Source organism: Rhinolophus hipposideros (assembly GCF_964194185.1).
Source record: "Rhinolophus hipposideros genome assembly, chromosome: 17".
In the NCBI taxonomy this organism is placed as follows: domain Eukaryota; kingdom Metazoa; phylum Chordata; class Mammalia; order Chiroptera; family Rhinolophidae; genus Rhinolophus; species Rhinolophus hipposideros.
In genome coordinates, this window is record NC_138063.1 from 22,138,939 (window position 1) to 22,162,181 (window position 23,243).

At 46.4% G+C, this 23,243-nt stretch overlaps 1 protein-coding gene across 3 annotated transcripts in view; it reads left to right on the top strand.

The window, feature by feature from the left end:
- Positions 1 to 23,243, top strand: part of LOXHD1 (lipoxygenase homology PLAT domains 1) — a gene marked incomplete at its 5' end in the record, with an annotated part of 134,435 nt that overhangs the window by 101,352 nt on the left and 9,840 nt on the right. For 2 of the 3 annotated variants that reach the window (XM_081078305.1, XM_081078307.1), the window contains 9 exons: positions 1,534 to 1,743; positions 1,869 to 2,004; positions 3,963 to 4,171; positions 5,011 to 5,196; positions 8,167 to 8,294; positions 10,696 to 10,813; positions 11,719 to 11,893; positions 13,417 to 13,602; positions 22,618 to 22,788. In XM_081078305.1, coding sequence (XP_080934431.1) covers positions 1,534 to 1,743; positions 1,869 to 2,004; positions 3,963 to 4,171; positions 5,011 to 5,196; positions 8,167 to 8,294; positions 10,696 to 10,813; positions 11,719 to 11,893; positions 13,417 to 13,602; positions 22,618 to 22,788 — 1,519 coding nt within the window. The remainder of the gene's footprint in view (positions 1 to 1,533; positions 1,744 to 1,868; positions 2,005 to 3,962; positions 4,172 to 5,010; positions 5,197 to 8,166; positions 8,295 to 10,695; positions 10,814 to 11,718; positions 11,894 to 13,416; positions 13,603 to 22,617; positions 22,789 to 23,243) is intronic. The other variant, XM_081078306.1, reaches the window with a different exon arrangement.

Genomic DNA, 23,243 nt, shown 5'->3' on the forward strand with positions numbered 1-23,243 from the left:
TGAGATTCACAAAATTTCATGGCTGGGCCCCAGTTTCTAGAATGCCCCACACTCTGTCCTGTTTCCCAATCTTCCCAAGGTTTTTCTCCGCATCCACATACATGTGCCCATAGAAAATACATAATGCTGTTCTGTAGTTTTAATTTTTTACATTAAAGGCATCGTCTTATAGGAATACTTCTTCAGCTTGCCTTTGGCATGCAATGGGATACCTTGAAAATCTTCTATGTCAGGGTATTCAAGCATAGATGGAGCTGGCTCATTCTTTTTTAACCACCACACATATAACATTCCACACACGGTATTGACATAGTTATTTAGCTGTTCTCCAAGTAGTGAACACCTAATGGCTCCCAATTTTCCCCTGTAAAAATTATCCTACAGCAAATATCCTTGTATACATATGAAGGTGTCCCACCAGGACACATGCAAAGCAGTGGAATTGCTGTGTCATAAGGTTGCCTGTTTGTGCTCTAATGAACTCCGTCACTTGCCAGTCCCCCGAGGCCTGCATGGGTCCACACCTGCCGTCAGCCATGTGCCCTTCACTGGCAGATTCCTCAGCCCGCAGACTGACCTGCCCTGACCGCCTGGAGGGCCCATACCCCCATCGTCAGCTTCACACCCCTCCTGGGGAGTCCTCCCAGCCCTGCCTTCAATCATCACACAGGCAGCTGCTCCTTCCCCCTGCACTGTCCCAGAGGACATCCTATCACATAATCTCTGGGCTCCCTGCCCTCAGCACTGTGACTCAGCACATCTTTCGGGACAAAAGTGGTGTCACTCAGGGCTACCTATCCCTCCTGCTCCTCCGGCTCCTATCTGCCATATTCAACCTGTGTTTTGACTCTACTTCACACAAGGCCTAGAATTCCACATCTTACTGAACAATTCCAAAAGAATCCGAACACCCAAGAGTGTAATGTCACTTTGCTGAAGGGATAATCAGGGACACAGAGAAGGGCTTCATGTCACACCCACCCCCCCCCCACCAAGCCTTCATGAACCCACATTCAAGATGCTGTCCCCTGGCCTCTCCTCAGCCTCGCCTCTGCCAGAGCCTGTCCTGTCTCTGCCTCCTCTCCTGCAGCTTGTTGGCTGGCTCCTCTGACTGCCTCCCAGCTTCCCCGTGGACATTTGAAGTCCTCTCCCATCATTCAGAATGCTTTCACCTCTTCTGTAGCTCTTCCCCTCCAGCCTCCCACCAGAACTCATGCCAACACTCAACATAAATAAGGATGTCTGGTTACCAGGCCTGGGCAGAGCACCCTCTTCTGTCCCACCCCCACTCCATCTTCCAAACATCCACAGGGCTTATCCCAAGAAGAACCGACCGCAAACTGGGACGATGGTGGAAGTAAGGCCTTGGAACACTAACCACTGGGTGGACCTATAGTTTCCTAGGTCTCCCCAGCTAGGAAGTTCTGTTTAGTTCAACAGTTGAGGGGCATGGAAGGTACTGGATGGATAGGGTTAAAGAGGGTAGAGGTGGGAAGCGTCCCTCCCCCAAGTCCCCACATCTGGACATCCCAGGCTGACACCTTCATCATTGAGGCCGCTGACCTGGGCGTCATCTATAAGATCAAACTCCGCCATGACAACACCAAGTTGTGTGCAGACTGGTACGTGGAGAAGGTGGACATCTGGAACGACACCAACGAGGATGAGTTCCTGTTCCTGTGTGGGCGCTGGCTATCCCTGAAGAAGGAGGATGGGCTACTTGAGAGGCTTTTTTATGAGAAGGTGTGTCAAAGTCAGCGGGGGCTTAGCTCAGCCGTGGCCTGTCATCATCCTCATCCCTGAGGGAGGCCACATGGGGCAGAAGGTGCCAGAGGTGTCATGGGCTTAGGTCGTGCTCTTCCGGACAGGAGTACACTGGGGACCGGAGCAGCAACTGCAGCAGCCCCGCTGACTTCTGGGAGATCGCCCTGAGCTCCAAGATGGCGGATGTGGACATCGACACAGTGACGGGGATCATGGTCAACTACGTTCAGGAGGGCACAGGTAAGCCAAGCAGAGGGCTTGTCAGAGGAGGAGCCGGCACGTGGATGTGCGTTTAAGCTCTTCTTGGACAGGCCATGCGTTAGCCCCACCATCATCTGACTTAAATCTTACATGGTGCAATTTACACACAGCTTGCCCACCTATTGCCTGCTTCCATCCCCACAGCAACCCTGAAAGGTGAGAGGGCAGGGATTCGTCCCCTTTATAGATGGGGATACAAAGACGTAGGGAAGTTAGAGTGGTGGTGGCTTTCATCCGCTCATCCAACCCCAGGAGGGTATCATTGTAAACTCTGCTCTTACCCAGTCTCTCTGGACATAGGTTCAGCTGAGAGGACCTAGAACAAGTCTCATCAGACAGAAGTCAACAGCACCCATGCGAATCCTTTGTATGTTAGTAGAGCATCACACAAAGGACTCGGCCATACACAGTTAAGGCATGATGTGATGGGTCGGGGGAAGAAGCTGGTTTTTGGGGATTTAAGTTCCACGTCTAGTTCTGACTATAATACATGAAGCCTTGAACAAGTCCCTCTTTTGGCTTCCATTTTTCCCACCTTTGTAAAACAATATTGTAATCTCCTGACAAGTTCATTTTTCCAACCAGACTTTTGAGCTAAGGCAGTTCTATATTTGTCAAACAGACATTTAAATGCACTGCCTTTCTGTTCAGTTCTTTTAAATATAGAGCATGACAACCACTCTCTTCCCCTCCAGGAGACCACATGGTGGGTCTGTGGGGTTGAGCAGACAGAGCGGATCATTATATATTCTACCTTCTCACTATGTGAATAAACGACAGGACCCACAAGAACGTGCCTCTCCTTAATTAAGCCCTGTGATCAACTGTGGCAAGGCCAATGGGGCTCTCCTTATAAAGATTAACACAAGGCCATAGGCAGGCGCAGAAAAAAAAACAATGCAGGTAATTCCATCCAGGAAGGTCTAATTTGGAAACTTTTCAAAGAGACACAGATGACATAACCTATAACCCATGACATCAAGGCCGTGTCTTTCAAGCTACTGAGGGACACGAGCCAGGAGAAGGGTTTCCCATTTCCATCAGTTAGTACCTACAAGTGGCAGGGACCTTGAGACAGTGACTTAAACAAGGGAGGGATTTTCCTTTTCTCTCACATAAAAGTTCAAGGGTAAGCAGTTGATACTAATAAAGCAGCTCCAGTGAAGTTAGAGACCTCGCCCCTCTCAACCGAACCACTCTGGCAACCTCTTAAGTGGCTTCCATCTTAAAGGTTGTCCGTAGTTCCAAGATGACTGCTGGAACTCCAGCCATCACATCCACACTCCAACAGAATGAATAGAAGGGAAAGGGGCAAAAAGCTGCTCCTCCCAGTTGAGTCAGACCCTTTAAAACAAATTTTCCCAAACTTACCAGCTTATATGTCATGACCACCCCTAGCTGCAAGGAGAATGAATACTGGGTGGGCAACTAGAACTCTATGCTACACTACATGGGCACCTTTCTATGCTGATGAATAGAGTTTGATGGATGGATATGGGTGCCTTCTACGACTTTCATTTACTATGTTACATCAATAATACTATTTTATTATTCTTCCCTAAATTTCTAGTTTCTGTGAGATCTTGCTTTTGCTGACCTCATTTTTGCTCTTGCGGTAAGCTTTTCAGGCATCCCCTGTACTTGGGGAAAGATTATTGTTCTTACCCAGTTTCACATGGGAGTGCTAGGTGTAGCTAAGACAATTGGTCACAGGGCTTTTTGAAGTGACAAGGATGCTCTCTTTGCTCTTCACTGGGGAGTTACTGATTCCCTCACTCCTTGGAGAGTAGACACTCAATATAGATAACTCGCCAGTCTGGAAAGCTCCATTGCACTTTGTCTCAGAGGCAGGGAGACAAAGTCTCCGAGTTTCATTTCCAAGCCTGCCCGGGTTCACCTGGCTTGTTATGAGGCTGGGCTCCTATGATCTCTTGCAGTTATTCCCTACTATGTCTCAGTCACCACTGGGAAGGACAAAGATGCAGCCACCGACAGCCGGGCCTTCGTCATCCTTACTGGGGAGGATGACGAGTGCAGTAATCGAATCTGGCTAGACCACCCCCGAGGGAAGAAGGGCTTCAGCTGCGGCTCTGTGGAAGAGTTCTACGTTGGAGGCTTGGATGTGGGCGTCATCAAGAAAATAGAGGTGCTGGCCCCTGGGGCCTCAGGATGTTGACCACCCCCAGGGAAGGAAGGAGCTGACCTCTCCATGGGTAGGATGGGACGTAGAGGGTGGGCAGAGCAACCAACCTGAGACGTGCCTCAGAGCAGGTGGCGGGGGAAGACCTCCTGTCCTCTGCCATCATGTTGGGTAAATCACTCATCCCTCCAGGTCCCGTTATCCACCTACCAGATAGGGATGCCTTGTGTACTCCTTTCCTATTGCTGGGTAACCAATATCCACAAACGTAGTAACGTAAAACCACCCAAACGTATTATCTCACAACTTCATTGATCAGAAATCCAGAGGGTTAGCTGGGTCTTCCTTCCTTCTACTGGGCTGAAATCAAGTTGTGGCCAGGGCTGCAGTCTCATCGGAGGCTTGGGGTCCTCTTCCAAGCTGACTGGTTATTGGCGATATCTATGAGTATTTCCTTGGGGTTATAGGACTGACGCCTCCAGTTCCCAGAGGCTGCCTGCATTCCCTGCCATGCGTCCCTCTCCAAAGCATGGAAGGCCAATAAGAGATGTCTTCTGCTTCAAATCTCTCTGACTTCTTCCATCTCTGACCTCTAGACTCTCTTTTAAAGGGCTTGCCTGATTAGGTCTGGCCCACCCAGAATACCCTTGATTAACTCAAAGTCATCCGATTAGAGACCTTAATAATAACTTCAAAATCACTTCCCCTCACGGAAAGGACTTGGGTCAGTTAGTCCAGAGAACATTGGGAAAGCTCTGAGGGAGGAAGCTGCAGAATGCTGAGCAGACAGGGCTTCCTTTCCAGTCGTGCCAAACTTTTCACGGCACCCATGTGTCCCCTCCCAGCTGGGCCATGATGGGGCCTCCCCGGAGAGCTGCTGGCTGGTGGATGAACTGTGTTTGGCCGTGCCCACCCAAGGTACCAGGTACACATTGCGCTGCAATTGCTGGCTCGCCAAGGACCGAGGAGATGGCTTTACCTCCTGCGTCTTTGATCTTCTAGATGCCACAGTGGTGAACATCGGGGTGAAGGTATAGAAGGGTGTCCTGTGTGTGCATTGAACAGCAAGGGCACTGCAGATTGGGGTTTTGGAGCACTGAGGAGATGGAAGTGAGGGAAGCAGGAGACTGTCATTGGGGCATTGGCAGAGGCTTCAGCCTGGGATACCAGCCAGATGTGCTTTGCTAGGAGCCAGAAGACTCAAGTCTTCTGGTCCGCTACTGTGTGACCTTGGACAAATCATCTCAACTCTCTGGGCCTTGGTCTTCTCATATAGCACATGGAAATAATGCTTCCCATTCTGTTCCACATAAGGTCTTATGAAATAATGAGATCATGAACAGTCCATGAAGAGCTTTTCAAGGTTACAGCTCTACATAGATGGGCAGAGTCATTATTCTCCAAAGAGGTTCCATTAACACCAGTAGGATGGGGATGGGGACAGATGGCGTTCGGGATTCTGTGAGCCACTGGGTCTCAGAGTACAGTGAGACCTGTCTGTACAAGGCCCTTCTTAAGTGGAAAAGGCTGGAAGGCAGGAGCTCTGCGCTCGTGTCCTGGCTCCACCTCTAACTGGCCAAATGACCTGGGACAAGTTGTGGAAACTTACAAGTCAGTGCTGGGCAGGAGACAGGATGCCCGGGAGCTGGGGCCCAAGGGCACATGGCCCGTTGGCAGCCCAGAGGCCTCTGGTTCACGTGACCCTGCAGGGTTTTCTTTCTCTCTGAAAGACGTGGGGTCAAGAAGACTGCCGCCTTCATCTCTGTCCCTGAATCCAAACCAATGGGCTACAAGATTTAGGTCAGACGCTGCCCACAAAGTTTGAGAAGGAATCACCCTGGACCTGAGCATGCCCTGCCTGTATTATATATTGAAACAGAAGGAAGGGCTGAGTTATGGGCCGTGAAAACCTTGGCAGGCAGTAGAGTGGATGCCTGCCCCTCCCGTACTGGAAAGCCAGAGGGCAGAACTTTCTACAACGTAGACAGCCGCCTCTCCTTTCCCCAGATATCTCCATCTGTGGCCAGATGGTCGGTGTGGGCGAGCACACAATTCATCCAGGGACCTCTGTCTTGACCCAGTTCCCAGTGTGCACGTGGGCATGTGTATGCCGGTGTATGTGCCACCCCCCAGCACACAGGCACCCCCCCCCACGGCCGTTGCATCTCCCTCTGAGCTCTTTAGTCCATGGAAATCCGGACTCACATCCCTGTTATTCATGTTACAAAAGAACACAGGTTTGTCACTTTACAAAGAACCGCAGGGTTCTTTGGATTGGCCATCTCCCCAGGACGTCTGATAGCAGACCGGAATTACAAAGCCCTGTTTCTGTGTCTCTTTCTGGAAACACACCTGTGACATAAAAAGAGATGTGTCTGTATAAAGGAGAGAAAGATAGACACAGAGAACATAGGGGCTGGAGGCACCAGCCTTCAGGGGCCAGTCTCCTTGGGGCCAGAAAGCACTCGTTTTGATCATTTTATTTTGTATGCCTGTCTGGGTAAGAGCAAAAAGAGCATCAGGCTCCTGCTTTCATTCTCAATAGCTCTGTGCCCATCACAGAGGCCCTTGTTAGATGGTCTAAGCGGATTTTCCTGGTAAAGCAAGAGCCTCTTCAATTACTGCGTCGGCAAACCTGTCCTCCGAGGCAGGCCTGAAAATACTACTTCTATCATGTATCATGACGAAGATTCCAGCTGGTGCTTGCAAAGCAACCAGCACCCAATAGGCACAATGTGATGAATAACTTGGGTTCTGAGTTCTAAAGCTTCTGGTTAGTGGGCACCAGGCACCTGTACAGGTGACAACACCATGTGGCAGCCACAGGGGAAGGCAAGAGTCAGGGATGTACAAAGGAGATGGTTAGTGTGGCATTTTCTTGGCCACATATGCAAGCCTCTCCTGAACCATTTTGCTAATAATGCTTTTGGGAAGCATTATTTCCACGTGCTATATGAGAAAATCAAGGCCCAGAGAGGCTAGATGACTTGTCCAAGGTCACACATTAGCAGACCAGAAGAGGCTTGAGCCTCCTGGCTCCTGGCAAAGCATGTCTGGCTGGTATACCAGGCTGAATTAGGGACCTAATTGCTAGTCCCCAGGCACCTGGTGAAAAGGAGCGGTGTAAGAAGCCAGGACCAGAAGGCACTCCATATCATGGATAAAGATGGTCCCCCTTTGCCGTGAGGCTGGCTCTCAGAGGAAGAACCAAGGCAGGGGCTTCAGTGAGGCCACTGTCCTGGGAGGGGCAGCCTGCTCCTTCCCACTCTGGTAGAGATAGACAAAGGGAATATGTAGTCTTTGGGGCAAACTTCAGGTAAAAGGGCAACATCCCAAACTAAAGTGAAAGAAAATCAGATAGAATATGTGATTGTCCCGCTTCCCAGGTGAGTGGAGACAGAGTGCCCTTAAACATCACCTCTGAAGTGTTCGTTGCTCACTGACGCTCAGGGTGTGTGTGGGCTGCAACGTGACGGAGGGACAGTCACCCAGAACTGCTGCTGTTCTTGAAGCAATACCATGTGAGAAGTGACGTATCTGTATCTCTCACAACTCTGTAAAGTGTTTATCCCCCTTTCAGTGGATGAAGCAGAGGCTGGCAAACAGGGGGCATCTGCCCAGGCTAGCCGGTGGCAAATCTGGGATTCAAATGGCACTTTGGAAAGCTCCAAAGGCCACTGTCCTGCCACCATGTGCTGCTAGAATACAAGGACTTAGGTTGGAATTCAGTTGACAAAGAAATCAATGAGCGCTGGGGCTCTCAGTCATGTTTCTATTGTACACGTATTCTCTACCAGAAACAGAACTCCCCTCTAGTACTGACCTGAGCACAGTGGGGGGGACACAGAGTAACAAAGCCGGACTCTTGCCCTCTAGTCATTCACAGTTGATTGGGTGGGGGAGGGGAGCATGCTTTGCAGAGCCCAGGAGGTAGGAGAACATGTTGTATTGCCCTGGAGAGAATAGGCCAAGGCTCAGGACTCACATCCTTTTCTTGGCAGGTGCTCCACGAAATGACAGTGTGGACAGGTGATGTGGTCGGCGGTGGCACAGACTCTAACATCTTTATGACCCTCTACGGCATCAATGGCAGCACAGAGGAAGTGCAGCTGGACAAAAAGAAGGCCAGGTATCCAGGGGCAGCCTCTACCCCTTGTCTTTCCACACACCCAGTCCTCCACCCTCAACCAGACTGCTTCCCTCACATCCCCCTCATACCTTGCAGCCTTTCAACCCTCACGTCATTGTCCCTGTGATCCTTCCCTCCTGAAATGCCCTTCAACCACTCTCTTGTGTCTCAAGGTTTTTCTCTTTCAAGGTCTACCTCCTCCAGGAAGACTTCCTTGATTACCTCAGCCCATAACCAACCTATCCTTGTTTCATTCGTTCCTTCCTTTTTTCTTTCCTTCCTTCTTTCTTTCTTTCTTTCCTTCCTTCCTTCCTTCTTTCCTTCCTTCCTTCCTTCCTTCCTTCCTTCCTTCCTTCCTTCCTTCCTTCCTTCCTTCTTTCCTTCCTTCCTTCTTTCCTTCCTTATTTCCTCCCTCCCTACCTACTTTTCTTCCTTCTTTCCCTCCTTCCTTCCTTCCTTATTTCCTCCATCACTTGAAAATGTTTATTGGAAGGTCTGCAGATTAATTGATAGCATTGTGTCGTTGGGAATCGCCTGAGCCTCTGGCTCAGGACAAGGCTGCTGAACTTTTCCAGGGTTTGCCCTGCTCATCTCCTTAGAGGAGCCTCTACTCAGCAGCTGAAGAGGTGACATCTGGGAAGTGTGGACTTTGGCTGTCCCTCACTCCCTTCCTATTCTGATTTTCTTCTGTTCCCCACCCCCTATCAAAGACTGTCCTCCCCAGCACCCACTCATACATGAGTCTCTGTGACTGAGAACAGCCTGTGGCTAACCAGGGCCAAAGCCTTAGGTTGAAAAGGCAACTATTTTTCAGAAGAATTTTAGATATTAGAAAACATGTATCAAAGGCTGACCGCTTCTCCAATCGCAGCCCCACAATTTGGGAACCCTACTGCGTGTCTACTGAGGTACCTTGAGGGGGTCTGGGGCAGCAGAAGGAGGCGGCTAGTGAGGGGTAGAGGGATGAAGGGCCAAGGAAGGGCTTTACCTTTGGATGTGGGCCTTCTGCCCTGAGTAGAGGAGGTCCATCCAGGTGTAGTGGGGTTTAGTCTGTAAAGAAGGGTGAGGGAGCAAAGTAATCCACTCTGCAGTCTTCTAGAAGAAAAGCTCACTTCTCCCTCTTTCTGAACATTTGCCCACCATAAAAATCTCCATAAAATGGAGATACATGGCTAAATGCTAAGGGTGAAAATGAAGGAGAAATACAAAGCCAAAATTCTCAAGTCCCCTTGATCTGCAGCATGGTCATGCTCACCTGGCAAGAGTAAGGAATCAAATGAGTGGAAAGATTATGTGAGAGACTCTGGATGTGATATGAGCTTGACAAGGGAATGTGTGAGTTCCTCCTTCCAGTATCCACATGGCCAGAGGGGTGCACTGGGCTTAAATGAGAGTAGGAGGGATTTGGGGCAGACTTTAGGGAGAACGTTTTCCCTTCTCATACTCATAAAATGCACACGAGCAAGTTATCAAAAGAGATTACACTGCACTGCTCTTCCCTCGTGGCCTTTAAAGACTAGGAGTAATTAGTTCTCGGTTTGCAATATTTGCAGTCCCAGGGCCCACTGGCTGTAGCCTCTGTTTTTAAAAATATATCTCGTATCCAGGAAGGCATCACAATTGTCATGCAGTGTCATAGCTTCAGTGCCACCTGCATTACCCCCAGGGGCTTAGCAGCAGCAGCACCATCTGGAATCAGTGAGCAATCAGTCAGCATTGAAGTTCACATTTTATGTGCCACCCTGTGGGAAGAGCAGTAAGGAATAAAGATAGAGCATCTTGGAGATGATGAGGTCATTCAGCAGAAAAATTGTAATAGCAACAAAAGCAACGTTGCCTTCTATTCACCTGCCATTTGGCAGTTATTAGTAGCATTACCCAATCGAGGGCCACTGCAGTCAGTGGTGCAGATCATGTATTTTCAAAATGTGAAGAGCACCATTTAGAGTTGTGCAGTGCACGACCTGCTCCACCATTCACGGCGACCCTGTAAAGTTTTCCAGGTATGAGTTTTTTTGTTTTTTTTTTGTTACATGTCAAGTTGATTTCACATGTATTTTGTCCTTGTGACACTTTTGTGAGATTTCAGGACTAGTGTTATTCTCCCCAGACTACAATGAGGAAATCAAGTCTCAGAGAGGAGCTAGGACTGCTTAGGTGGCTAGGAGAATGAGATTGGGTCTTGATTCAGGGCTTCTCCTACCAGTCAAACACACTTCACCCAGTATTTTGGGAACACATCTGTGGTGCAAGACACAGGCTAATAGAGAGTCACTGGAAGCTGAGAGAGAGGCTGAGTAAAAGCTTGTTTTCTCCTTACCCTGAATCTGGTTTCTGGCATGAGCTGAACCCCTCCATGTGGCCAGATTTCCTTCCTCATGCCCATTCTCTCCACCCCCAGATTTGAGCGGGAACAGAATGACACCTTCCTCATGGAGATCCTGGACATCGCTCCATTCACCAAGATGCGGATCCGAATTGATGGCCTGGGCAGCCGGCCTGAGTGGTTTCTGGAGAGGGTAAAATGTCCGCACCCTCACCTTCCCTTCCACCCACTGCCCACTCTTCTTCCTGCTCTTTTGGGTAGTCAAGGACCTTGATAAAGTGCAGATGTCACCTTAAAGGATTATTCCACAACCCACCCTCTATAATCTAGTAGGCCCCTTGATGTGAATTAATCAGAAGACATAGTTTTATTTATTTGTGTCCAGTCAAAAGTGAATCAACTGCAAGAGAATGCAGCATGCACGGAAGTGTGCAGAGATGTGGGCTTCTTGGAGGAAGTGAGTTGGGAGGAGTGAGAGAGAAGCAAGGAACGGGACAGCAAGAGACTCTAATGGTGGGAACTTCAGGCAGGACAGCAAGGTGGCTTTTGGTGCCCCTGTGAATGCCCAAATAGGTTCTACCTCTTTCTCCATCTTGGACCTCTACTGCTCCCAGACCCAGTCCTCTCATCCGCTATTCCACCAAAGGCCATCTGTCCCGAGTCCCGTCAGGCTCCTACTCCCCGGTCAGCTATTAGCAGATTTTTCTTAAGCCAACCATATGCCAAGTGCCCATGCCAAGGACGATCTGGCCAATTCGGTGCACTGGTCCCAGGTGTTCATGGCTGACAGTGATTTGGTTGGTCCATTTTCTGCCATTCATGCAGCAAACATTTCTTGTGCACAATCTTGGAAACATGTTTGGACAAATTGCCCATTTCCAAGTCCCCAAACAAGGGTAGTCATGGTGGGGGTTTCAGACCCTGCGCAAGGCTCACAGGACAGGGCGGGGTTTTTGTCCTGGAGACGGCCCATTCCACACTTTGGTCTAATCAGAAGTTGTCTCAGGTCTGGGATGGTGGGTCCGAGAGGCTGCATTAGCGGGTAGGGGATCTGTGGAGGTGGGGGAGGGTGTTCCCACACTGGCTTCTCTCACCCAGATCCTCCTAAAGAACATGAACAATGGAGACCTGACCATGTTCTACTATGGAGACTGGCTATCCCAGCAGAAGGGCAGGAAGACGCTGGTGTGTGAAATGTGCGCCGTCATCAACGGAGAGGAGATGATGGAGAAGACTTCTTACACCGTCTTAGTGAAGACCAGTGACATCCTGGGTGAGTCAGAGGGTCCCTCCCCTCTCCCACGACTCTGGCCCTCCTCAGGTTCTGGCTCAGGCCCTGGGCTCCGGTCAGGACACTTTCCTTAGACGGCCTTCCGAAAGTTAGTCAGTGTGTCACTTTCTGTGTGGACAGAAGTATCTCCTCTCAGTGACTGAATTGGCTCTGTCCCTCCTACCTCGGAGAAGTGGGGAGACATTATCAAGCAGTGTGATCAGCACTGTTGAACATGGAGCGTGACTCAGAATCCTCTGTCTTCCTGCTGCCGCCGGCTGCCGTTCACCCAGGTGCCGTACAGCTCTGGTTCCTTCCCACATCCCTGTGCGTGGCAACCATCTGCTGTGTGCCAGCTTTGGCCTGAAGTCTTAGGATGGAGATATGCCCCGAGGCCTTTGTGGTTCTGACATTCTCGTGAAATGATGACAGTGAGGTGCCTGGGAGCCTAGAGGAGGACCCTTACCTAGCTGGGGATCACGGACACGAATCATGAAGGTCTTCCCAGAGGTGGTGCTAAAGTCTAATCCAGAAAGACAAACAGATGTTCTTGAGGCAGATGGGACACCGGAGGAAGGGCCTTCCAAGCAAAAGCACTCGTGTGTGCAAAGGCCTGGAGCTGAGAGGAAACATACTCTCATCATGGAGGCAATGCCTCCTGCTGACCCTTTCCTACACCAAGCCTGTTCTCTAGGAGCTGTTGCAAGGAATCCGGCAAACTCATTCACACTCATTGTAAATGGCTAGTGAGGGATTCCCTTGTTGGCCCTGGTAGGTTACATGTTCAACAGAGAAGCCTTCAGCCAAAGAAATGAAGCTCTCGTGGTAGGATCTCAGGCAGAAGTGATGAGTCAGTACAACTGGTAAAGTCTGTTTTTGCCACCTCCCTTCTTCCTTTTCTCCTCATGGTGGAGCCTCTACTCTTTTTGCTTAAGTTCCAAGTGTCCACATGTTTTCAAGCCCCTCCAATCCCCTCATGATGCACCCTCAGAAAATAATTGATAAATTCATTGGTAACCACAGGGTGCATATCAGAAAAGACTCACAGGGTCACCTCTTTCAGAAGTATTTTCTTTCTAACTGGGGTCAATATCTCTACTTGGCTTAAGCAAATGATAGGAACTCTAGTAGAGAATGTCAACCAGAGGTAGATTTGGGGAACTTTCCTCTGAACCCATGGTGTGTAGGAGGGAGCCTGTATTTCTAAACTATAAAGGCAGCCTACCTGGTGTGCCTTGTAAGTGTGGGTGTATTTCCCCATCATGAGATGAATTCTTGTACTAAACCATTCAGACTTGCTGACTGGGACTCCAGTTAGTGCACCAGCATATACAAGGCACAGAGATACAATGAAGGGTAGAGTCAGAGACCCGAGAGTCCCAGGACACTAACCAGTCATTTCTGACCTCACTCATCCCTGGCCTTGTCCATCTGCACTTCTGGCTCCTCCAAGGACCGAGGCCAGAGCAGGAGGGCTGTGTTTCGGAGAAGCCAGGATCCACAGCCCTTGTTTTGTGCACTCCCAGGTGCGGGCACTGATGCCAATGTGTTCATCATCATCTTTGGGGAGAACGGGGACAGCGGGACCCTGGCCTTGAAGCAGTCTCCCAACTGGAACAAGTTTGAGCGGAACAACATGGACACATTCAGCTTCCCTGACATGCTGAGCCTGGGCCACCTCTGCAAGCTGAGGGTCTGGCACGACAATAAAGGTAGCTCCCGCTCAAGGTCAGGGTGGTAGGGGGGAGAAGCCTCAGCTCTCCACCTGAGCCCCTCCCCATCTCCCTGACAGTGTGTCAACCCTTCTACCTCAGGGTGGCCCGCAACTGAAAACAGCTGATTGCCACCACTTTGATGCTCCCATCAAATTTTCTGGACAAAGTTTAGAGATGAAGCTTTGTTCCTCCTGCTTTTTCCCAGCGTGATGAGCGGTTCTTAATTTTCTGTGATATTAGAGCATTAAGTCTTCCTAGTTCAGGCATAAAAATTAAGGGGAAAAAAGGCTACGTCACCAAATTCACTTCCCAGGGATTTTGTATGAAGGGTTATGCTTGTTTATTTACAATAGCAAGTCTAAAATTAGTCAAATTCACTTATAAATGATGGAATAGGATATAAGCCAAGTGAGAAATTTATTTTTAACTTCAAAGTACCTAAGGAGACATTGTCCCATTTGTAATTGTGATGAAGTTCTTGTTCTCAATGTCTCTTTCGTTATCCTTTTGTTGTCTTCAGGCCACACTGACCGTTATTTTTTCTGGCATTGAGCCTTTAAGCTCTATTTTATTTAGTTAGAAAAGAGTTAAATACCAAATTTCACCTCTTGTGAAGCATGCTGCCTTCTGAATTCATCCCATTCTAACTGAGACCTCTTGTCCTCTCGTGAAACTAGCATCCGCTCAAAGCCTTCTCCAGCCTTTCTGAGTCTCCTTCATGAGTGGTCCAGAGCTGTCCTGACTGTTGTATTTGTCCTTCCAAGTCCCCACTGAAAACCAATACATCTGTCATGGTGACTGATTAAACCCAACTTGGCAGTTTACAACTTCTCTTCCTAAAGAGAAGCTAGACTCTTTTGCTTTAGCATAGGTTAAACAGTTAAATGTTTTCCATAACACGAAATAAATTCATATTAGGTACAGGGAAAATAGTCTCCAAAGCAATACAATAACAAATATTGGCATAGCACTCCACAATTCTCAAATATCATTGTCATATCCATTCAGTCATTCATTTAGCAAACATTACAGTGTTCACTACATGCCTGGCGCTCTCTTAGGTACTAAAGATACATTTTATCCTTACAACTACTTTGTGAATCACTGCAGCATTTTATTATCTCTTTTTTCTACAACCAAAAAATATTGAGGCCCTGTGAAGTCTGAAGATCTCACTTAGTGCCATACAGCAGGGAAGGGATACAGCCAAAACCAATCCAGGTCTTCTGATGCTAGATTTGATACCTTTCCTGGTACACCATGCCAGGTGCCAGCCCGTCCTGCCATCGCCATGCTGCACCCTCACCCAGCCACTGTGCCAGTGGGCAAAAAAAAAAAAAAGATGAGGAGATGATGGCAGCTTTTTCTATCTCTGTTGGCTGTGCCCCCATACGTGTTTGTTACCAGGATGTGGGATGGGGGGTGTCTTATCTAGAAAAGGCTTCAGTGGAAGGAGACACTTCTTCCTCATGTGTCCATTCAGGTGTCATCATTATGAGTCTATGGAAAGAAACATATTTGTAGGAAATTCTCAAAATATTCCTAACGGCTCTCCTTCATGTGAAGACACAGCAAGAAGGTGGCCATCTGCAATCCAAAGAGAGAGCTGTCACCAGACACCTACCCTTCCAGTGCCCTGATCTCAGACTTCCATCTTCCAGAACTGGGAGAAATAAATTGCTGTTGCTAATCCACCCAATCTATGATATTTTTTTATTGCAGCTCAAGAAGACTAATATACCCAGAGATAGGGATTATCATTTCCTTTCGGCCTTAATATGAATATGCATACATAAAAATAAATATACGTATATATAAATGGATATATATATATATATATATATATATATATATATCCCTAGTGAATCAGTGAATCACTCCTTTTTCCTAAGAAAGAAACAAAACAAAGACCCCTGAAATTTTTTCCACGCTCTCATCATCCATTATGATTGTCTTAGGACTAGTAGCAGATTGTCTGGTAGTTGAAAGTCTGACTTACTAACAAGAGTCATAATCATTAAGACCGTTTTCTTCCCCAGAGAGTTCATCAGACCAGGATGAACTGCTGCCATGACACCCAACAAATGGATCACTCAGGCAAGACAGTCACTTCAGTGTTTAATTGGGCTACCAGTAGCTCAGTAAAAGCACTGTACCCCACTTCTGATTGTGTGATCATGAGCCTTATTAGAAGGATTTGACAGATTAGATTAATAGGAGTGAGATGGGAATGGGGGTCTGTCTACCCTAACATCTATGCATACAGCTTGCGATTGCACTATCCACACCATTGTTTAGAAAGTATATTCCCAGGAAGTATGTCCCTGCTCTCATCACAAAGAAACACAATGTATCCATGAGCTCCCAACTCTCTGCCTGGCTACCAACACACACTGACATGATATTAGTACTTTTGAGAGCAGAGGGGCCATGCAGCCTTGGGATCTGCCTTGGGATTTGCTGCTAGACAAAAGTATTCAAGGCCACTGGGCCAAGATAAAACACACCAAATCCAAGTGCATTCCCCTCAGAGAGCCTAATATCAGTGGGGTTAACTGCAGCAGCTTAAGGTCCAGTGAGGCCAGGTAATCCAGACTTATCATTCTCAAGGTGACAAACTCATTGCTCTTAACTTTGGCAGCTGGGATCTCCATTGCCCCTGCAGGCAGTTCATTGGTAATCGGGGTTCATTGGTAAACCAACTATATTCCTCTAAACAGGAAAAAGAGGAAGAATCTAGAGCTAAAATCATCATAAACTAGCTTCTGTTCTGATTCTGGACTTGTCATGTAATTCCAGCCATTTGGACCCCTGCCTCGTGACCTAACTCCCACCATACACCCTGCCGTAATTACATGTCCCTGTTTATAATTAACACACTCTCTTATGTCCTCACCTCCTTGCTGAAAGTTCTTCCTGTTTCTAGAACCCCCCCCTCCCAGAACAGTCATCATATTGGTAACTACTTACTTATTCTGTCTCCTTTACTTGACTGTCCGCTCAAGTACCGTTGTCTTCTTCATGCTTCTTTCCCTAATGCCTATCATACTGCTTGTGATAGCAGAGACTTAACATATTTTAGTAGAATTTATTCATACCCTTATTTTGGTCTCTTAGATCCATCCCTGTATTTTCATGCTTCAGTCACAGGGAGCCCACATTTCTCCAGCATCAGAGTTTTCCCTTATGTCTTTCCCTTATGTCTTCAAAAATTTAGTCCTGGCCATGACCTCTTTGTGAGCACGACTAAGCCCTCTAATACCACTGCCCACATCTGACACTGATTGTGTGCATGTCTAGACTTTCTCGATTTGCTTGATATGTTTTTCTTCTATGCAAAAACGCGACAGTCAATTCTTTCTGTCTTATCGCTGTCAAAACCCTGAACGGAAAAGAGAAGTGGTTCAGCACCATGGAGAGCTCCACACAGTTCCATCTGTATCATTTGTTGCTACTAAGATGGATGGTATAGGTGGGTACCAGGCTCTTCAAAGAGTTTGCTTCCTCCCTTGGATAGCCTAAGACTATGTGATTGCTGATTGCTTTGGCCCCATAATGGCCCTTGGACTTAAAGAAATCCTGAGTCATTGATATTATCCTCTTCCCTTTGTAGGCAGAGAAATGGGCCTCCTCCCCTTCCATCAGATATTGGATCTGAAAGCAGGCCCATATCATTGGCAGGGAAAGGAACATTTCTATATCTTCACTGAACCCAGGTGGTTGGGATATTAGGGTCGGGAGAGGGACAGGAAGTCCTGGTTGTGTGCCTAATTCTTTCTTTATAGTCGCTTTCTTCTCCAGGGATGGAAGTTTAAATGTTAAAATAAGCTAAGACAGCTAAACATGTCCTTAAGTGCTCTATGCCACATTTTTTCATATTTAGCTTTAAAATATTCAAGCTACCATTATGCTTCCTTTGCATAGAAATTTATGAGGACAAATATATTTTGTTTGAGAGTCTTCCACCAAAAAGTTATAGATCCTGAAAAATGACTGTATAAGTCAGGTTGCAAATGATTAGTTAATAGCATAGCAATCTTCTCTTTCCCTGAATCTCCCTTTCCATCTCTTTTTGTTTATCCAATAGTTCTTTTTTATGAAATTTTTAAAACATGCACAAAAGTGAAGAGAATAATAAGTATAATGAACTTCCACATACCCATCGCATAAATTCAAGAACTATGATTTGTTATACCTGCTTTACCTTTTCAGGTTTCTTTCTTAATTTATTTTTGGTTGCTGGAAGATATAAAATCCAATCCTAAACCTCATGTCATTTCATCCCAAAGATATTTATCATGTTGCTCTTTTAAAATGGACATTTTCTTTTGAAATCACAGTGCTATTATCACACTTAACAATGATTTCTTTGTGACATCAAATTTCTACTCCATATGCGAAGTTCCTTAATAACACAAAAAATGTCTTGGTATTTGTGACTTTGTTTGAATCACTATGCAAACAAGGTCTACACACTACATTTAGTTGTTATGGCTTCTTCACCTCTTTTAATGAAGAGCAGGGCCTACTCCCTTTATTCTTCTAAGCCATTAACTTGTTGAAGGAACTGAGTCCAATGATCTATACAATTTCTGCATTCTGGACCTGTTTGCTTCTTCATGGTATCATTGTGTCTTTATTGCCCATATTTTTTATTATCTGGAAGTTGCCATGTTTCCCCAAAAGTAAGACCTAACCGGAAATTAAGCCCTAATGCATCTTTTGGAGCAAAAATTAATATAAGACCCAATCTTATTTTCGGGGAAATACGGTAGATTGGCCCACCCTAGAGGTACCGTATTTCCCCCAAAATAATACCGGGTCTTATATTAATTTTTGCTCCAAAAGACAGATTAGGGCTTATTTTCCAGTTAGGTCTTATTTCTAGGGAAACACGGGAGAGGTCTTATTTCTAGGGAAACACGGGAGCTCTCAAGGCTTGATTAGATTCAGGTTCAACTTTCTTTGGCAAAAATACTTTAAAGGCAGTATATGAAGTTCTGACAATTAAGTTTGCGAACTTGTTGCAACAACGTTGCTAATCTTTTTCGATATCAGATGGATTATTCATTATGAATTTGTACCAACTGGACAAACAGTTAACCAAGTTTACTATTTGGAAGTGCTGAAAAGACTGCATGGAAAAGTTAGACGACCTGAACTTTTCTCCCACAATTCATTGCTCTTGCATCACGACAATGCCCCAGCTCACACAGCACTGTCTGTGAGGGAGTTTTTAGCCAGTAAACAAATAACTGTATTGGAACACCCTCCCTACTCACCTGATCTGGCCCCCAATGACTGCTTTCTTACCAAAGATAAAGGAAATATTGAAAGGAAGACATTCTGTGACATTTAGGACATCAAGTGTAATATGACAACAGCTCAGATGGCCATTCCAGAAAAAGAATTCCAAAATTGCTTTGAAGGGTGAACTAGGCACTGGCATCGGCACATAGCTTCCCAAGGGGAGTACTTCGAAGGTGACCATAGTGATATTCAGCAATGAGTTGTGTAGCATTTTTTCTAGGATGAGTTCGCGAACTTAATTGTCTGACCTCGTACCTGTGTACATATTCCATCAGAGCAGTCCCACTCTAATAGATGCTCACATAGAATAGTGGAAACAGGGGTGTTCAGCTTGATTATTCCATTGTAAAGTCCCCCCATAACTCTTCATATAATGGCTTCATCCAGTGGTGACAATTAGGGTTATGAATGGTGATTTTCTAATTTTCACTTCTTATCCACTTATTAGCTAGAATTCCATAAAAAAAATCCCTCAAGCTATTTGAAGTATGGTTCATAGAGGAAAATCAAGATAAGTGATTAATTCTTCCCCGTAATTCCAGTTACTGAGAGAGCTTTTATAATAGTGAACAAATTATAACAGTGTGTTTATTTTCTAATTCATCTTGCTCTTCTTCTTACTTCCTCTGAAATAAAAACTCTATTGTGAAATGAAGAATTTTTTAACCACAAAATGAATTTATATGTTTTCTTTTCAATAGTATAAATTCACAGAAATATAAAGGACCTCGTAAATACTCAATTTTATCCCCATCACATTGTTCAAATAAGGAAATTGAAGCATAGAGATAAAATGTGTGCTGTTTCTAAGGATGCTGAGAATGGAACCCAGGTCTGCCAAATCCAAGAGTGTCACCCTTGGTGTCCTAGCTCAGATGATGTGTATATGACAGTGTTTGTAGAAAGCTAATAACTAGATCCTTGTATTCCTTTATGGCTAGGGCTCTGTGATGGTCCCATATCTCATTTGAAACAATCTACTGATCTTATTTAAGAAAATTGGTTTACCCACCTGGACCCTTAGCTTGCCAAAAGTTATTTTTAGAGGAGTTGTTTGGAGAAGTAAATTATCTATTTATTCAAACAATATTTTCAAGGGTTTGTGCTGGAATAAAAAACTGACAGTTCATACTAAATGTAATTTATCAATTCTATGTTTATTACTGAGTCAATATCCCTGTGATGCAACCAAGAGGTCATAAGACATAGCTCCCACATCTTAACATCTTACTGGAGAAGTGAAAGATACACGTAAAAATCACCATAAAAGAGTTGAAGCATGATCATGACCTCAATAGCAAAGATATCCAAAGCCATCTGTGCCCATGGCCAAGTGAGTGGACAGTGAATGTGGTAGGCCTGGGGATTTTGAAGGGCTTCATGGAGGAGGTGGGGCCTAAGTTGTCCAGAGGATAGGTGGGAATTTAAGGCAGGTTCAGAATAGCTTGGAGCCTTAATGAGAAAGGAAAAAAAATGCCAAAGGTATGATTAATAAGTCCATCTCACTGGGATGGAGGATTTACATAAGGGCTCTTCTTTATGGACGTAAGAAATACTGTGAATGGAGTCAGGTCCTAAGTATTTAAACACAGAGTTGGTCTCTTTTTATTCCATCAGATGTGGAATCCCACTGAGGAATTGCAGGTAGTAGATGGCATGATGAAATCCAGGGAGTACCCAGCAGTCAGTCTCACTCCCATACAGAGTCTGCCATCTCTTGCCTGGAAAAATTGGGGCCCCACACTGGTTCAGTTTTTAAGCATTTTTCCTACAGTAAACTTTAGAACGTTGGGGATAAAATAATCAGTTCTACTAGGACAGCCCATGTTCCCTAGTGGGGCTTTGAATTATTCCCCCCCCTTTGTAAAATGTGGCCACCAGTGCCATTCTTCCTTGTTCTTCCCTATTCAATAACAGTACACATTCATGCATTCAACAAACATTTATTAAATAATGTGCCAAGCACTGTTCCAGACACTAGGACATAGCAGTGGATAGATCAGGCAAGATTCCTGCTCTCGTGGGCCTTGCAACCTAGTGGAGAAAGACCAACAATATGCAAGGAAATAAGAACAAAATTATTTCAGATTGTGAAGTGGGTATATGGTGATGTGATGGCAGGTAATTGGGGATAAGGAAGCTTCTGCAAATAGTATGGTTAGCAAAGGCCTTCCCAAAGATAGGAGATTTGATCTGACACTTCAGTAATGAGACAGGATGAGCATTCAGCACCGGGGATGTATTGTTCCAGGTGGCTATAAAAATAAATGCAAAGTTTCCGAGGTCAGACCGGATTTCATATATTGAAGCACTAAAAAGTCAGTGTAGATGGATACAGTAAGTGAAGTTGCAGGTAGTAGGAAATGAAATCGGAGTGGAAAGGGATCAGGTGAGCAGTTTGTATTTTATTTTGAGAGTGATGAGAAGCCACTGGGCAACTGGAAATGTGTGTCCATTTTTGTGTGTCCCTTTGTGCTTATAAGACTGTTGAGACCAGCAGCAGGATCTAAAATTGTTGCTTTGGGTACTGTCTGATCCTAGTGAAAAGGTTTTTGGTAGGAACAATGGGACTACCCCCACAGCCCTACGTGGCATGAGAGGGCAAGATGTGAGAGTAAAGCATATACATGCCTTCCTGGCGGGGTTACTTTGAGGACATATTATGAGCAGCAAGTGTCATCACCAAAACCTGTCACACCACTGGGATTTCCCGCCATGTAGAGCCCTTTGTCTTTCTGAGTTATCAAGGACATTGAAGGGTGGAGAATAATGGAACCAGTGCATGATGCAAATAACCTGCAGCTGTCACGACAAATGCATATCAATTCATATGCAGTAGCTATGATTTGGGAGGGACACTTCTGGAAGGAGCCCTGCCAATTCCAACTAAGCAGCTATATGTTCAATATCAGGGCAAGATGTGTCGGGTTTAGCAACGTCCCCTAAAGAAAGAGCAGCTTCTGATTCCTCCTGAAACTGTCAAATAGCAAAGGTTCTTGAAGTCATAACATATTCATTCAGCATTCAATGAGTGACAACTACATGCCAGTTGTTATGCTAGGCACTGGGGAAATGAAAACAAATAAGACTGGTCCCTGCCTTCAACGGCTCATGATCTGGGGGAAAGAGACACATATGAACAGGGTGGTCAAGATGTGGCCAAGGTAGGTGAGGGAAGCTATGGGAGCAAGGCGGATATATGATACAGGCTGAGTGGGCAGTGGTGGTGATGCCTGAACTGATTCTGGAAGGATAATGGGTGTGAGCCAGGTGGATACTGGTGTCAGGAAGTCATAGGATTCATCCTTCAGCTTCTTGAACTCCCCAAGTTCTACTTCCTGGGTCAGAGAGCCCATTGCGAATCTTATAAAGCTATAAGCCCGATCCCTGGTAAAATGTCCCTGTATAATTATAACACAATTTCTCAGGGCCCATAGACTGCTGAAATCTCATGCATAAATACTCTATGGGTTCATGAACCCCAAGTTAAGGGTTTTATAAAGAGAATTATATGCGCTGGGCTAGAGGAACCCTCAGAGATCATCTAACCCAACCCCTCATTTCATCAACAAGGAGACCAAGGTCAAGAGATGACAGAGAACTTACCCAGGGGCACACAGCCAGGGGGCTCAGGGGAGTGGAAGTCTGATGGGGGAGGGAGAGCGCATGCAGCTCCCGGCCCTCACCATCTCATTCCCACAGGGATATTTCCTGGCTGGCACCTGAGCTACATTGACGTGAAGGACAATTCCCGTGATGAGACCTTCCGCTTCCAGTGTGACTGCTGGTTCTCCAAGAATGAAGGGGACGGACAGACACTCCGCGACTTTGCCTGCGCCAACAATGAGATCCATGATGAGCTGGAGGAGACCAGTATGTGGGGAGACGGGTGGGCTCAGCCTAGCTGTGATGGCTGCTCTCAATCTCCAGTGTTAAACGAGAGTTAGCTTAGGAAGGAGGTGGGACATGGTGCTTAAAACTCCAGAGAAGAGACTGTCATAGCTGCAGGGGGAATCAGACGCTCAGTGAAGGGAATACTGTTGTGGAGGTACATAAGTAAGCACCCTAAATGTTGCTTGATGAACCTGGGTTGGCAAAGAGCTTGCAGAGGGGAGGCAGCATGTGTGTTCGTTCCAGAAGGATGTGTGTGACCTGGAGATTGAAGAGTAGGGCACCGAGCCCAGGAGACACCGGGATCCATCTGTCTGTACTAGGAACCTGCAGAGGGCAGCGCGCCACCCTCTTATGCTGCTCCTAAGGGAACAGACAACCACACTTGTGTCCTCAGATGGAGGTTCATCCTGGGGAGAACCAAGAACTCAGCTGGA